General features: G+C 35.3%; 2 protein-coding genes across 3 annotated transcripts in view; one reads left to right on the top strand and one right to left on the bottom strand.

Moving 5' to 3' along the window:
- Positions 1-3,047, bottom strand: part of IntS8 (integrator complex subunit 8) — a 31,164-nt gene extending 28,117 nt beyond the window's left edge. Inside the window, exon 1 of the mRNA XM_089241317.1 lies at positions 2,821-3,047. Coding sequence (XP_089097443.1) covers positions 2,821-2,932 — 112 coding nt within the window. The 5' untranslated portion in view covers positions 2,933-3,047. The remainder of the gene's footprint in view (positions 1-2,820) is intronic.
- Positions 3,048-3,270: 223 nt separating this feature from the next.
- Lrch (Leucine-rich-repeats and calponin homology domain protein) overlaps positions 3,271-12,854 on the top strand; it is a 37,064-nt gene continuing 27,480 nt past the window's right edge. Inside the window, exons 1-4 of one of the 2 annotated variants that reach the window (XM_089241321.1) lie at positions 3,271-3,314; positions 3,404-3,747; positions 5,493-5,637; positions 12,381-12,507. In XM_089241321.1, the coding sequence (XP_089097447.1) occupies positions 3,573-3,747; positions 5,493-5,637; positions 12,381-12,507 (447 nt within the window). In that variant the 5' untranslated portion in view covers positions 3,271-3,314; positions 3,404-3,572. Of the gene's footprint in view, positions 3,315-3,403; positions 3,748-5,492; positions 5,638-12,380; positions 12,508-12,854 lie in introns of those variants that run through there. The other variant, XM_089241320.1, reaches the window with a different exon arrangement.

Genomic DNA, 12,854 nt, shown 5'->3' on the forward strand with positions numbered 1-12,854 from the left:
AAGTCATATGGTTTCCACCATGACTCAAACCCAGGCCCTCTTACAAACCAGGAAGCATGCTACCATCTACACCGTAGTTTCCCAACCTTTTTTGTCCCATCGCCCCCTTCTTCAGAAATTTTTTTCTCCCAGTGCCCCCCAACGCAATGTAACCCATAGAATCCTATGCTATACCCGTAGTTTCTACCGCCCCCCTGGAACATTTCATCACCCCCCAGGGGGGCGTTAACGCCCACATTGGGAATCACTGATCTACACCATGGAAAATCCATTACTTTATCCATTATGAATAGGGTGACCATACATCCCATATTTCCAGTCCCAGTTTTTTCTGGCCTTCCTAACTTTATTGCAATAATGTCCCAGTTAATTCCATTTTTTAAATGGAGTTCACTTTAATTTGTAACTTCCATCAAGAACGTTTATACATGTAATTTTCATAACTCTAACTATGAGTTTGACGAGCGGCCATTATTTCTAGTGATATATATATATATATATATATATATTTCCATTTCCTTTGAATATTACGCATTTTGTACAACACTTTCAGTGTCTTACCAGCACACCAGTTCGAGTTTCAGAAACTGAGTTTTAGTTCTGCTTTCTCAGCTGACATGAGGGAGGCCTCCTATTAGCTCTCTATTAACTTTACCTTTATCTAAATATTGTTGTTATTATAGGACAATGGTTCTCAAACTTTTGTCACCGCAGGTCTCTTGCCGAGTTGATGGTTCACCTGCGGGGTTCCCTATAATAGTTTAGCGGATATTTTCACTTATTAAAAAAACATTTCAAAACATAAATAGGCACACAAATGAATATCTCCAGCTTGCTGAAATGCCCCTGACAAAGGTTGAGGGCGCTCCTAGTAGACGTGACACCCACTTTGAGTGTAGTTGCCAATAGCCCTAGGGCCCTCCTCACATGGGTAAACTAAAATCGAACCCGAGTTGCCTCAACTTGAGAGTTGAGTTGATTTGAAAGAGTTGAGTTGCCCGGTCTCCCTCACGCGGCGCTACTAAAAAAATATTCAAAGCCCGGGAAATTGAGTAAAAACAGCACAGTCTATAGTTCTCCTTCTTATTTTCCAATACTATCTTGTTAACCGGGATAGGAAAAATCGAAATTTATTTATTAATATTTAAATAAAAATCGTTACAAAGAAATAAGTAAAACAGCTTCTATTATAAAAGTGAAATTACTACAGAATTTCTGCTCACAGGTAAATACGTAATTTCTTTATTCAAAGTGATATCATTTTGAAATGAAAATAAAATGGAAAAATTATATAATTTTTTAGTATAATTTCATTTGCTTTGAGTGATTTCAGTGGAAAAAAAATTCGCAATAAAATGTCTGTTTTCCCTCAATAAGTATGCCTCTCGGTACGTATATGTTGGATTGATTATTATATAAGTTATTGTGTGTGTTTATTAGTTATTGTCACATAGGATTTTGAGTGCTTTCATTAGATGAAACGGCGAAACCTACGGTTTTCGAGAAGCAAAAAATTAACTGTAGGCAAAACTACACACAAACAATATGAATTATTTACGTTTAAGGCAATGCTTTTCCCCGAATACTCCCACACACAGATGTGCGGGTATGTGACCTAAATTACAGACATTCCAAGCAAGGGGGAAAATCAGGGACCATTCCTATACGACACGTGCTTGTTTTGGTACATGTTGTGAAAGTAGGCGGTATTTTGAAAATTTCTGGAGGTGCTTACCCCCAGGGCCATCTTTTAAGAGCATCATGGGCCCCCGAGCCATGTATTTTTTTCCCGAGGCCCTACTTGGCAAATTCACTTGATTACTCCTGAAATTTTTTACCAGATCTAATTTTCGTGATTCCCCATCTTCTTTTGAAATTCCCCCGGGGGAGGGTGTGCCCATGTGTTTACCACAGACCCGTTTCATTCAGTGGCGTCATAGCCGGAGGTGCTCAACCACCCACGGTAATTTGTGACATGGATCCGAGCACCTCTAGAATTGATTCAGAAATTAAAATTTCCAATATAAAACTAAAGACGAGCACCCACAGTTTCGAAACAACTCCGACTCCCCTGATTTTATTATAATTTAAAAATAGTATAAATTTAAATAAAGAAATCGTATTTACCTGTGAGCTGAAATTTGTCAAAATTTCATATTCTTTCAACTGATAATTTATTACATATAATATATATACTCTGGATTGATTTTCAATTTACTCGAATGACGAAAATATGAAGGAATGCTAGAGGCAGTTTCTTGGTTTCTTCAACTAAAGTTGGCGGCGACTAGCATGCCAGTCGCCAAGTGATTGAGTCGCGTTCGATATTTCGTCGCCAATACGGCAATTTCCTCGTGTGAGGGCGTCTATTGAAATATGCGCGCTGGTTTTCTGGAAATGGTTTCTCTTATCAGTTGCCGGACTTTAGTTTCCCCGTGTGAGGAGGGCCTAGCAGTTTTTTAAGACTGAGATTGCGTTCCAGAAATTATTTGGAATACTCAAATCACCACAAACATATTATGATAATCTTTTCAAACTTAAATGCGCGGGGGGAGGGTGAGGTATGAAACAACTTGAAAATTTTTGTCGTAATTGGCAATTTCACCGTGATTTGTCGACTATTTGGCAATGTCAGGTATTCGCGAACAGAGTTTCCGTATTTTTCTCGAGGAAATATGGTCAATCTAGCAATGAAAAGCCATCTATCTCTCAATATAAAACATAATTACATTAAATTATTTATGTGTAAGCAAAAACAAACATTACTGATCATATATTTCATAGACTTGACAGTGGAATAACTGTAGGCTCTATATTCACCTGGATTTTCTTGAGCAAGGTGCTGCTCTAGGAGGTATGGATTCAAGAGAAACTCGAACCAAGAAACCTTGACGGAGGAAACAGAACGCGAAGTTGTTCGAAGATCATTCATTTTCAATTTTCAATGTATTTCATCAAACATATTATTTGTTGCTATAGTAAAAAAAAAAAACTTTCAAGAAAACTCATTTGTTTACATTTCTAGGCTACCGCTCACGAGGACTTTCAAATGAGAAGGTGCTTTTCTCCTTCAGTGTACACTAATAAATTTCAAAAATAATGTATTAGAAAACATGCTTATGAGTCCATTCAATAACTTTTTAAATTATTTATATGCTTTGTGAATTTCGTAATAATTGTATTTTTCTGTGTTTTTTTTTTTTAATGTGAATCAGGAAGGATATTTATTTAAGAAATGGAAGCGAAATCATAAAAAACTATACTTCTCTTCCGGGGCCGAAAATTAACATTTTGATGATGGCTGTCCACTGTTGGTACGTTTCGTGGTATGCATTTAATCGTTATAATTACCATTTATGCGGAATTGAAACGGTTGTTTAATTGTTGTTGTTTTTTTTTTAAGGTTGGAGTGAATTGCGCGGAGCTTCTCATCTCTAAACTGCGTTGAAGTTATGATAACGGTAACTTGGTGGTTTTGCGTGACACTAGCAATCGCTTAAAGAAAAAAAAAGAGGTCGGTTGAGAGAGTTAATGAATTTCAATGCAAGAAATGTACGTTTGTATACACGAAAATGGCCATGACAAACTCCGTGCATGGCAGTCCAAGCTCATCATCATCTGTCCGTAGTGTGGAGCGTGTGTTTGAAGATGCTCAGTCTAGCGGAGAACTGCACCTGAATTGTCGCAAGCTCAAAGAATATCCACAGCTATCGTGCAAGTACGATCTCTCCGATGTCATATATGCAGGTATAATGACTATGGTGTTATAGATATATCTTGCATTAACGCATTGGTTGGACATGTAGATTTTATTTGTTTTGATGGAAAACGGTATAGCCCTACCCAGGACTTGGTTTTTTTTTTTTATAAGCTCTGGACCTCGGCGAAAATTTTTGGGTCCTGTATATGTAGTCTTTGAGGTATAGGCATACTGGAGGGTGGCGTGTTGGCAGTGTCTTCTAAAATACGAAAGAAATTTTTGGGGCCTCCCGTGTTAGAAACAGGCCATGAATAGACCTACAAACAGAGGCATACTAACAGGGGTGGCAACTAAATTAGCTACTTCCCAGAGTGACAAATTCGGGAACAGCTAGTATAATTCCTTATGGCGATGTGTTGGGATTTTTTTCTTTGGCGAGGAAAAACGTCAGAAAGCATCATGAGAAGTCGCCAAGAGTGAAAAGGAGTCATGCTTTCTGATGTCTTTTTTTGCCAAGAAAAAAGGAGGACACTATGGCTGTTAGAATAAAAAATGAACAACAAAAACTATAACGCTCAGACTAAATAGGGAATCAAGATTAGAAATATAACATCCTAAACCAGGTAGGGGGATTGAAAATAAGAGAAAACAAGGACTCACTTTGGAATAATACAACCTTGGAACAATACAAATTCTTCCTGATATATAAATAATGGGATATAAATATAAACCAGAGCTCTTTTAAATTAAACATCTTAGGAGAGCGAAAGAAAAAGCTCTGGATTTGGTCAGAGACAGTCTCTGGTTCAGTAATAGCAGTTGATTGATTGAGGGAGGTAAAAAAAATGTAACATGTTTTTAGAAGACAATATTTTGTGGTGGCTGAAATAAAGCAGATTAAGTTTAACGAGATATCTTGGGATTGCCGCTGAAAAGGTTAATTATCCGTTAATTTCTATAAATTCTTTTACTTATTATTTGATGCTATTTTCAACTATGGTTAATATTTAATTTTGTTTGACTTTTTTTTTAATGAGAATTAATTCAAAAACTAAACCAAAAACATACTATTCCATTTCTTTTTTTTTTTTTTGGGAGGGGGTAGTTAATCATTCCTATCTCCCCCCTTCCCCTGCTAGATCTGCACCTGAGGGATAGCAGGCATCTTTAGTTGTAAATGGAGTGGAAGCAGGTATTTCAGCTCTCAATGACGCTGAGGCAGCATTAGAGGCATTTAGATTTTCAGCTTTGAATAGAAGCTGAACTCACTCCTGCCTTCACTCCAATCAGCTGGAGTGAAGACAGGCAGATTCAGGACGATCTGATTATTAATAGTATTGTTTTTTTTCAATTGAAACAAGTATAATTGTTAATCAGAAAAAAACCAAGTTTTGCATGACACATTTTCTATGAACGAAAGCTATAATGTGTCTGAATGTCCGTTGGATTCATTTTTCTTGAACAATAAAAAAAATTCAATTTTTATCATCAATTTTTCTGAATAGTCAGTTTTTCCCCAGGTTAAGAACCACTGGCTTATAGTGTTGTTTTTTACACGCCTTTTATTAGGTTTCACCATCAAAAATTATACAGTTGACGTGTAATATAGGCCTAATGACCCCCTTGTCCCATCGAAAACTTATGTTGGAGGTTTGTTATATCAAATGTGATACATATATGATAGAGTTCTGTGTGTGTGTGTGAAAATATTTGGCACTTATCCTATCGCTCATTGTAATGAAATGGTCGTTATAATGAGTGTGGGCTGTATTTTTCTTTTCTATTGATATAGACCTGTCCAAAAATCGCCTCAGTGAAATTCCTGAACAGATCTGCAGTTGTCGTCTTCTCGAGCAATTGGATTGTTATCATAATGTCATTCGTTTCATTCCTGATGCCATCATCAATTTGCAATCTCTCTCGTATTTAGACTTAAGGTTTGTATTAGCAGCAAATTGTTTTTTTTCTACCTTTGTTATGCATACATAGGTGTTTTTCAGTAAAACTCTTATATAACAATACTCAAGGGATCCTGGAGGAAGTATTTTTATGAACACTGGATTTAGCAGATTATAGATGAAATATATTAATATTATGGTATATGTGTTGGAATCAGAGAGAGAGTAATATCATTATATAGGGGAACATACTTCGTAAGGAAATTTTAATAGTTTTTTTAGGATGTCAACTAAGGTTGTTAGGCTGTTTTTTAGGGGCTGTCAACTGATGTTGGTTTTGCCAAATTGGTTGTAGTTTTTCAGATAACACATAGGCCTATTTTCAATATGATTTGTATGCTGCTTCTGCTTATGTATTACCATTGAAATTTAATTTTCACTTTATCTCAACAACTAGAGTCAACCTTACAAAACCAATGCCAGATTCTAAATCAGCGTCCCAAAGTTGTCCTAAAATTTTTGAGAACAAAATCAGTGTTGAGCAATATTATCATTATTGAGGAGTTTCGCTGTATCTAGCTATACCTATTATTTTAAGCGTTTCATATTCGTAAAACTATTTTTTCTTGAATTTGTTAGCAAAAACAAAGGCATGGTAACTATGACATAATATGTCTTCAGAACGTAGGAAAGTCTAAACAAATATAAAGAGTCTGGACCAGACTCTTGCTTAGAGTCTGGTTAAAAATAGATAAATATGTAGTGAATGGAACCTGTAATGATAGTGTTCTCTTCAGAGCCATTTTATTAGATTTACTGTTGAAAAAATTTCATGCCAGTTGAATTTTTTACAATGTATATATTCTGCTCTGCATTAAAGCCCTTTATTGTATGTGTCTTCCTGCCAACTACTTAATTCACCTATAAGGAAGAACATGCCATCGTCCATCTTTGGGTAGAGAATAGATTTGCCTCCTTCCCCGTCCCCGTGAGCAGAATATGTGACTTTGATGTATGTCAAAGAACATTCACTTCAGCTGCAGAACAATCTTGGGAAGGATTTTAAGAGAAAAACACTTCTGTGTGGAAAACACTGTTGTGGGAATTTTTATCGCAAAACATTTTCAGTCAGCCAAGGGCTTGTTCAAAACAACAGTGCGAAACATTCTGCTCTGAGGGCTTCTTCAAATGATGTGTCTGAAATCTTTAAAAAAAAGTGTGATAGGGAACAATGATTGGCATTGATACTAATGTTTAGGGTGGCTAGATGTCTTATTTTCTGCTAATGAATGCACTGACCTGAAAAGTACTTTCAGGGAACTCCTGTTTGTCCCAAATTTAAATTCACATAATCAAACATTAATGAAATCAAACTGTTTCTCAATATTTAGTTGGCAAAATTGTTTTATTGCAAATTTCAAACTACCTACATGTTTTTTAGCTTCAAATCCAGTCGACTGTCGAACACAGATGGGAGTTCAGGAAGAATATATAAGTTACTCTGTATCATAAGGGTACAGCATGGCCAACTTGGTAGTCACACTCATTGCTGTCTCTAGCAGGCGTAGTGCCCAACCGGAAATAATCTCAAGTTCCTTTGTAAAAAAATTATTTTTGATGATTTTTTGTATCGTTTAGAATAGCCTGAACATTTTTATGGTTTTAGAGCAGCCACATTGTTTTGCTGTGCAAAATTATTTTTCAATTATTATTTTCGGTTATGAAAAGTGTAGCTGCACCGGTCACACACCAGGGTACAGTTTTTCCCTGACTTTAAGGTAGGGTCGCACTTTTTGCAAAATGTGAAAGAAAATCTTAGAATGCGAAAGAAGTAAAGAATGTTCAAGGTGCAAATGCAAGCCGATCTCCCCATTAAAAAGTCTCGCCACAGAGAGCAACAGTCCTTCAACGATAAATCATTCAATCATAACACTTCACTCATAGTTAGAAAAACTGGTGGCAGATGGCAGCACTACACATAACAAGCATTACAGAGAAACAAAAAACTTCACGTCAGGTTTCGCTACACGTTAACGCACATTCCTGCATGCACCGATTCGTTGGGGGATGTGTGTGGGCGCGGGGTGCATGTGTGGTGTAGCGGTAGTAGGTAGGGCCTCCAAAAAATGGTTCGGGGATCCATGATGTTCTTAAGTCAGCCACGTCGTTGGGCAATTTGCCTGTTGTGGCGTTGTATTTGTATTAAGTAGTAGTCACTTTTGCAAAAATGCGTACAGGAGGTACTAAACAAGTAGACGTCCAACCATCAATCATTAGCATTGTAGCATTTTGCTAAAGCTTTTCTCCTCATTTTCGATTTTTTGCTAAAGAAATTTTTTATCTACCTTAAACCTTGTCACACACTCTCCTACAAACTACTCTGTCAAAACCGGAACACATATTCATATAATATTGTGTCTTGGGATATATCTCAATATACAGCCCCACCTCTATTATGTGCAATAACTTTTTGCCCATGCAATGTAATTACTAGGTCTCAGATTTTTATGACCTAAAGGTGAAACATCATTGCTGATAGGTTACAAAACTTCAATTTCCGGTTTTTTAACCGATCAGCAACGTTTCATCTTCAGGTCATAAAAATCTGATCCCTAGTAATTACAATAATATTTATATTGTATTGTTAATTTGTAATTTCACACCATAGTGAACATGCTGTGCTATGCCAACATCTTCTATAGGTCAGATATTGTTTATGGTGGTTGTGTTGATATAGCCCAGGCTTTATCATCAACAGGTAATTTTAGCTATTGCTATGCAATTGGTCACCATAATGCCCTGTGATGCCCCATGTAAAATATTTTTCAAGATGTTTTGGTTTCTCAGTTGTGTGATCTGACCATCCACTCAGGAGGGGGGGGGGGATTAGTCAGCCGGGTATTTCAATAAGCTGTACTATCACCCAGCTGTAAAAAAATCATAGAACTTTGTGATACATAGCAGTCAGGGTTTAAGCTACAGGCGCATTTTTCGCAAAATGCGAAAGAACATCTTAGAATGTGAAAGAAGTGGTAGCTGCTTTTGCAAAAATGCATACAGGATGTATGAAACGAGTAGACATCCAACCATCAATCCTTACATTAGCATTGTAGAATTTTGCTAAAGCTTTTTTTCTCATTTTTGCTTTTTCGCGAAAGGAATTTTTTATCTAGCTTAAACCCTGATAGCAGTGGATACTAAACTGTGAGGTGTACCTTTCTGGATGAATCTTCACAAAGTATCCCATTAGGGACAAAACACTTCTAAATTTTTTAAAACTATTAATATCGTGGTTGGCAAGTTTTTGCTGTAGGTGGAAAAAACCGCAGTAGAACCATCCCAGTAAAAATAGGTTTTTGCCAAGTGGCGAAAATTTATTTTCCTCCCATTCGTGCATGTGAGGCATTATTGTGCATTTGATTATTTTTCTAAATGCAAATAAGATAGTGTTGAACACAAACTTTAATATAGGAAATAATAAATTTTTGAGTTGTTGAGTTTTCGCCATTGCTGAATAAAACTATGGTAAAAATGTTCTGGCAGTAATGGGTTTTTATCAAGCATGAAAAATTCATACTTGCCACATTTATTTATATCATTTCAGAAAAAAATTAGTACAAAAACATTGTTTGAAACACACAAACTCTGGTTTAAGAATTATGTTAACAAGGATATATATATAAACTGAAGAGCCAAAAACACTGGTACAGGCATGCGTATGCAAATAAAGAAATATGGAACCAATCGGAGTACGGCGCTGCGGTCGGCAATGCCTATATAACACAAGTGTCTGGCATAGTTGTTAGATCGGTTACTGCTGCTACAATGGCAGGTTATCGAGATTTAAGTGAGTTTGAACGTGGTGTTATAGTCGGCGCACGAGAGATGGGACATAGCATCTCCGAGGTAGCGATGAAATTTGGATTTTCACGTACGACCATTTCATGAGTGTATCGTGAATATCGGGAATCCGGAAAAAAATTAAATCCACGACATCGCTGCGGCCGGAAAAAGATCATGCAAGAACGGGACTGACGAGAATCATTAAACGTGACAGACGTGCAACCCTTCCGCAAATTGCTGCAGATTTCAATGCTGGGCCATCAATAAGTGTCAGCGTGTGAACCATTCAACGAAACATCATTGATATGGGCTTTCAGAGCCGAAGGCCCACTCGTGTACCAGTTTTTTTGGCTCTTCAGTGTGTGTATATATGTATATATATATATATATATAGGTATTAATTTTATCAATCAAAATAATGAGCATAAATTGTTTTACTAAAGCGTTTAAAAAATCTAATCCCCCTACCATTCATGCAATTGCATTTGCAATGGAAGTAGCAAATTTTGCTTAAAGTAAGCCAATTCTTTCTAAAATAAACAATGCACAGTAATGCTCCAAAGTTATGCAATAGGGTGGGAACACAGTGCGATTCAAGATATAGTTTTCCATAGAAATACATATAGGTATTAGTTAATTAAATTAATAATGGAACAAATTATAGAAATAACACTTCTTTTTTTTTAGTCTTTTTCTTTCTTACTGTGACTATAATGCTATGGTACTCTTCTACGGGGCTTCATAAATTTAACTTGCGTTTTGACTGCAATCTGGTCCGGTAAAAAAAAGACTTAAAATCTTTATTTGCACTCTGAAATCTGCGCAAATGAGAAAATGCTTTGAATGTTTTGATAACACCTCGACCAATTGAAAGAAATGAACTGCTTGTGTTTGGAGGCAAGAAAAAAATTTCAACCATGAGTTGAAGTTAATTGAAAGTTGCAGACATTGTCATCAAAGAGCAATACATTAAACAAATTATTTTTTTTAACTTGGCATTGGACTTCACTTATAAAATTGTGATCTTCTCTGTGACAATAGTAGATATCAAACACGCCTTTGGATTCCGTTCTAAAATCCTGGCAAAGTTTTCGTCTTTACATACTGTAACCTCTAAAACATTGGTAGGATAATTTATTAAATATGTTCTAATTGAATAAAACATTTTTTTACTCGATTATCACCTAATGATCACCACTTTCTCAGCAATAATCCAGTGGTGATGCTTGAATTTTAGAAATGTGTATTTTTCACAGAAAATCGTGTAATTCTGAAATCGCATAACTCAGGGTAGTTGGGATATTACTGTACAGTGAAGCCTCACTACAACGATGCTTGATATAGCAATAAATCCCTCTACAACAATATTTTTTTCTTGACCACAGAGTATATCAAGATTTTACTGTATCAGTTTTTTGCCATAGGTGGTAAAAACTGACCTGGCAAAAATAGATTCTTTCCTCCACCTATCTTTGCATGTGAGGCATTTGTATACATTTGTTTTTCCATTTGTTATGCAAATGACATAGTTTTGAATGTAAATTTTGATTTAATAATCAATAATTTTTATTAAGTTTTTGCCATAGCTGGAAAAAAAACTAGAGTAAGAAGTCCTATGTCAAAAATATGTTTTTGCCAAGCATAAAAACAAATCAATACTTCCCACATTTATTTATTCTTAGTATCTATCACACACATTTCAATTTAAAAAAATTGATGCAAAAGAACTGTATATTGTTATAATGACCCTTCATCTGTAGGAAAACATAACTGACTTTTTCTAAGAGCATTGTAATGAATGATCGTTATAACATGGGGTCATTATAGCGTATTATCACTGTAGCGCTGTTTATTTTTGAATGTGTTTTCCACCAGATTACTTCACAGTGCAACAGTATAAAGTTGATTTCTGTTATGATATCAAGTTTCAGCTACATATAATACACATTTAGGCAAATGTTTTTATTCATAAAATAATTTTTGCCAGTTTTTTCTATTTTTGCCCTTGTTTTTACCAGTTTTTGCCACTATCCCTGCAAATATACTTTTTGCCGGCAAAATGCCAACCCTGATTCCAGTCAGTAATGAGCTTTTATAAAATATTACCATGATAGGAATGGCATGGATGCATGTAAGTGTTTGGAATTTTTGGATTTGTATGGAGCTCAAGAAGCTGCATGTAGAATTTGGTAGATCAGTTGAACAGTTGTGACAAAAGCTATGAAAAGTTCAGATGTGTAAGAAAAGAGGGGGAAAGAAACTTCTATTTACTTTGCAAAGTACCTTTTTGAAAGATCCTAATTCTTATACACATATCTGAATGAGAGATGCTGTAAACCAGGCTTTTCAAAGTAGGCTATATGCAGTTATGCTTAAGTAAATACAAATGCCACAACAGGCAAAATGTCCAACGAGGCTGTTGAAAAAAAGTTCCATAAAAAAATATGGATGTCAAATATAACCAAAATACAGCAACCCAATGTAAAACATATTACAAAAAAAAATACTAATAATTAATACTATATAAAAATTACGGTTGTCTTATCTAAGTACAAATAGCTTCTTTATTTATCCCACCATGTTTATTGTACTTTTTTAAACATGTCAATTCTGTTAGAATTCAGAACCTCCCAGAAGAAAGCTATTCCATTTATTGACAACCCTATTAGAGAAAAACTCCCTGCAACACCACAACCTGGGATTGTCCATTACTGAACAATGCTGGTGTCCCCTTGTCGAAGCAGTTGATTGATGGTTTATTAATACATCATGGTCCATGCCATCCATCCTGTTGAAAATTTTAAACATTTTGATTATATCCCGACATCTGCGTTCTTCCAATGTAAACATATTCAAGAAATCATTTTTATAAATGCAGATAAGATAGTACTGGTGATATATTCTTTGTAAATATTATTGCTTTTGTTTTTCCCCCACAGTCGAAATCAACTTGCATACATCCCTGTAGCTTTGTGTAATCTTCCACTCGAGATCTGTATATTGAGGAATAATAGACTAGTATCAATACCTGAAGAAATCAGTTGCATGAAATATGTGAGGATTTTGGTAAGTTTTTTTTTTTTTTTTTTTTTTTTTCTGTGATAGCCTTTCTTATTGCATGAAAAGATATAGGAAATAATTTAAGTTACAGTGGAATAAAGATGCTTTTATAAAATGAAGTCTTTTCAAAACTAGATTGAAAAACCTAATGAGATTCTGGATACAGTGAGTCTTAAATAAAAATGACACATTTTGAATTTATCATAACATTTAGCTAGCTTTGAATGATGAAATATCAAATTTCAAAAACAAATTATGTATGTTTATTAATGCATTTAGGAATAATTATTCAAAAAGTATGAATTTTTATTTTGAGGTCCTGGAATCAAAAATCATATAAATGACATGTTGAT

Source organism: Pholcus phalangioides, unplaced genomic scaffold (assembly GCF_987345545.1).
Source record: "Pholcus phalangioides strain wild (caught in Gottingen) unplaced genomic scaffold, Ppha-v1.0 ptg000013l_1, whole genome shotgun sequence".
Classification (NCBI taxonomy): Eukaryota; Metazoa; Arthropoda; class Arachnida; order Araneae; family Pholcidae; genus Pholcus; species Pholcus phalangioides.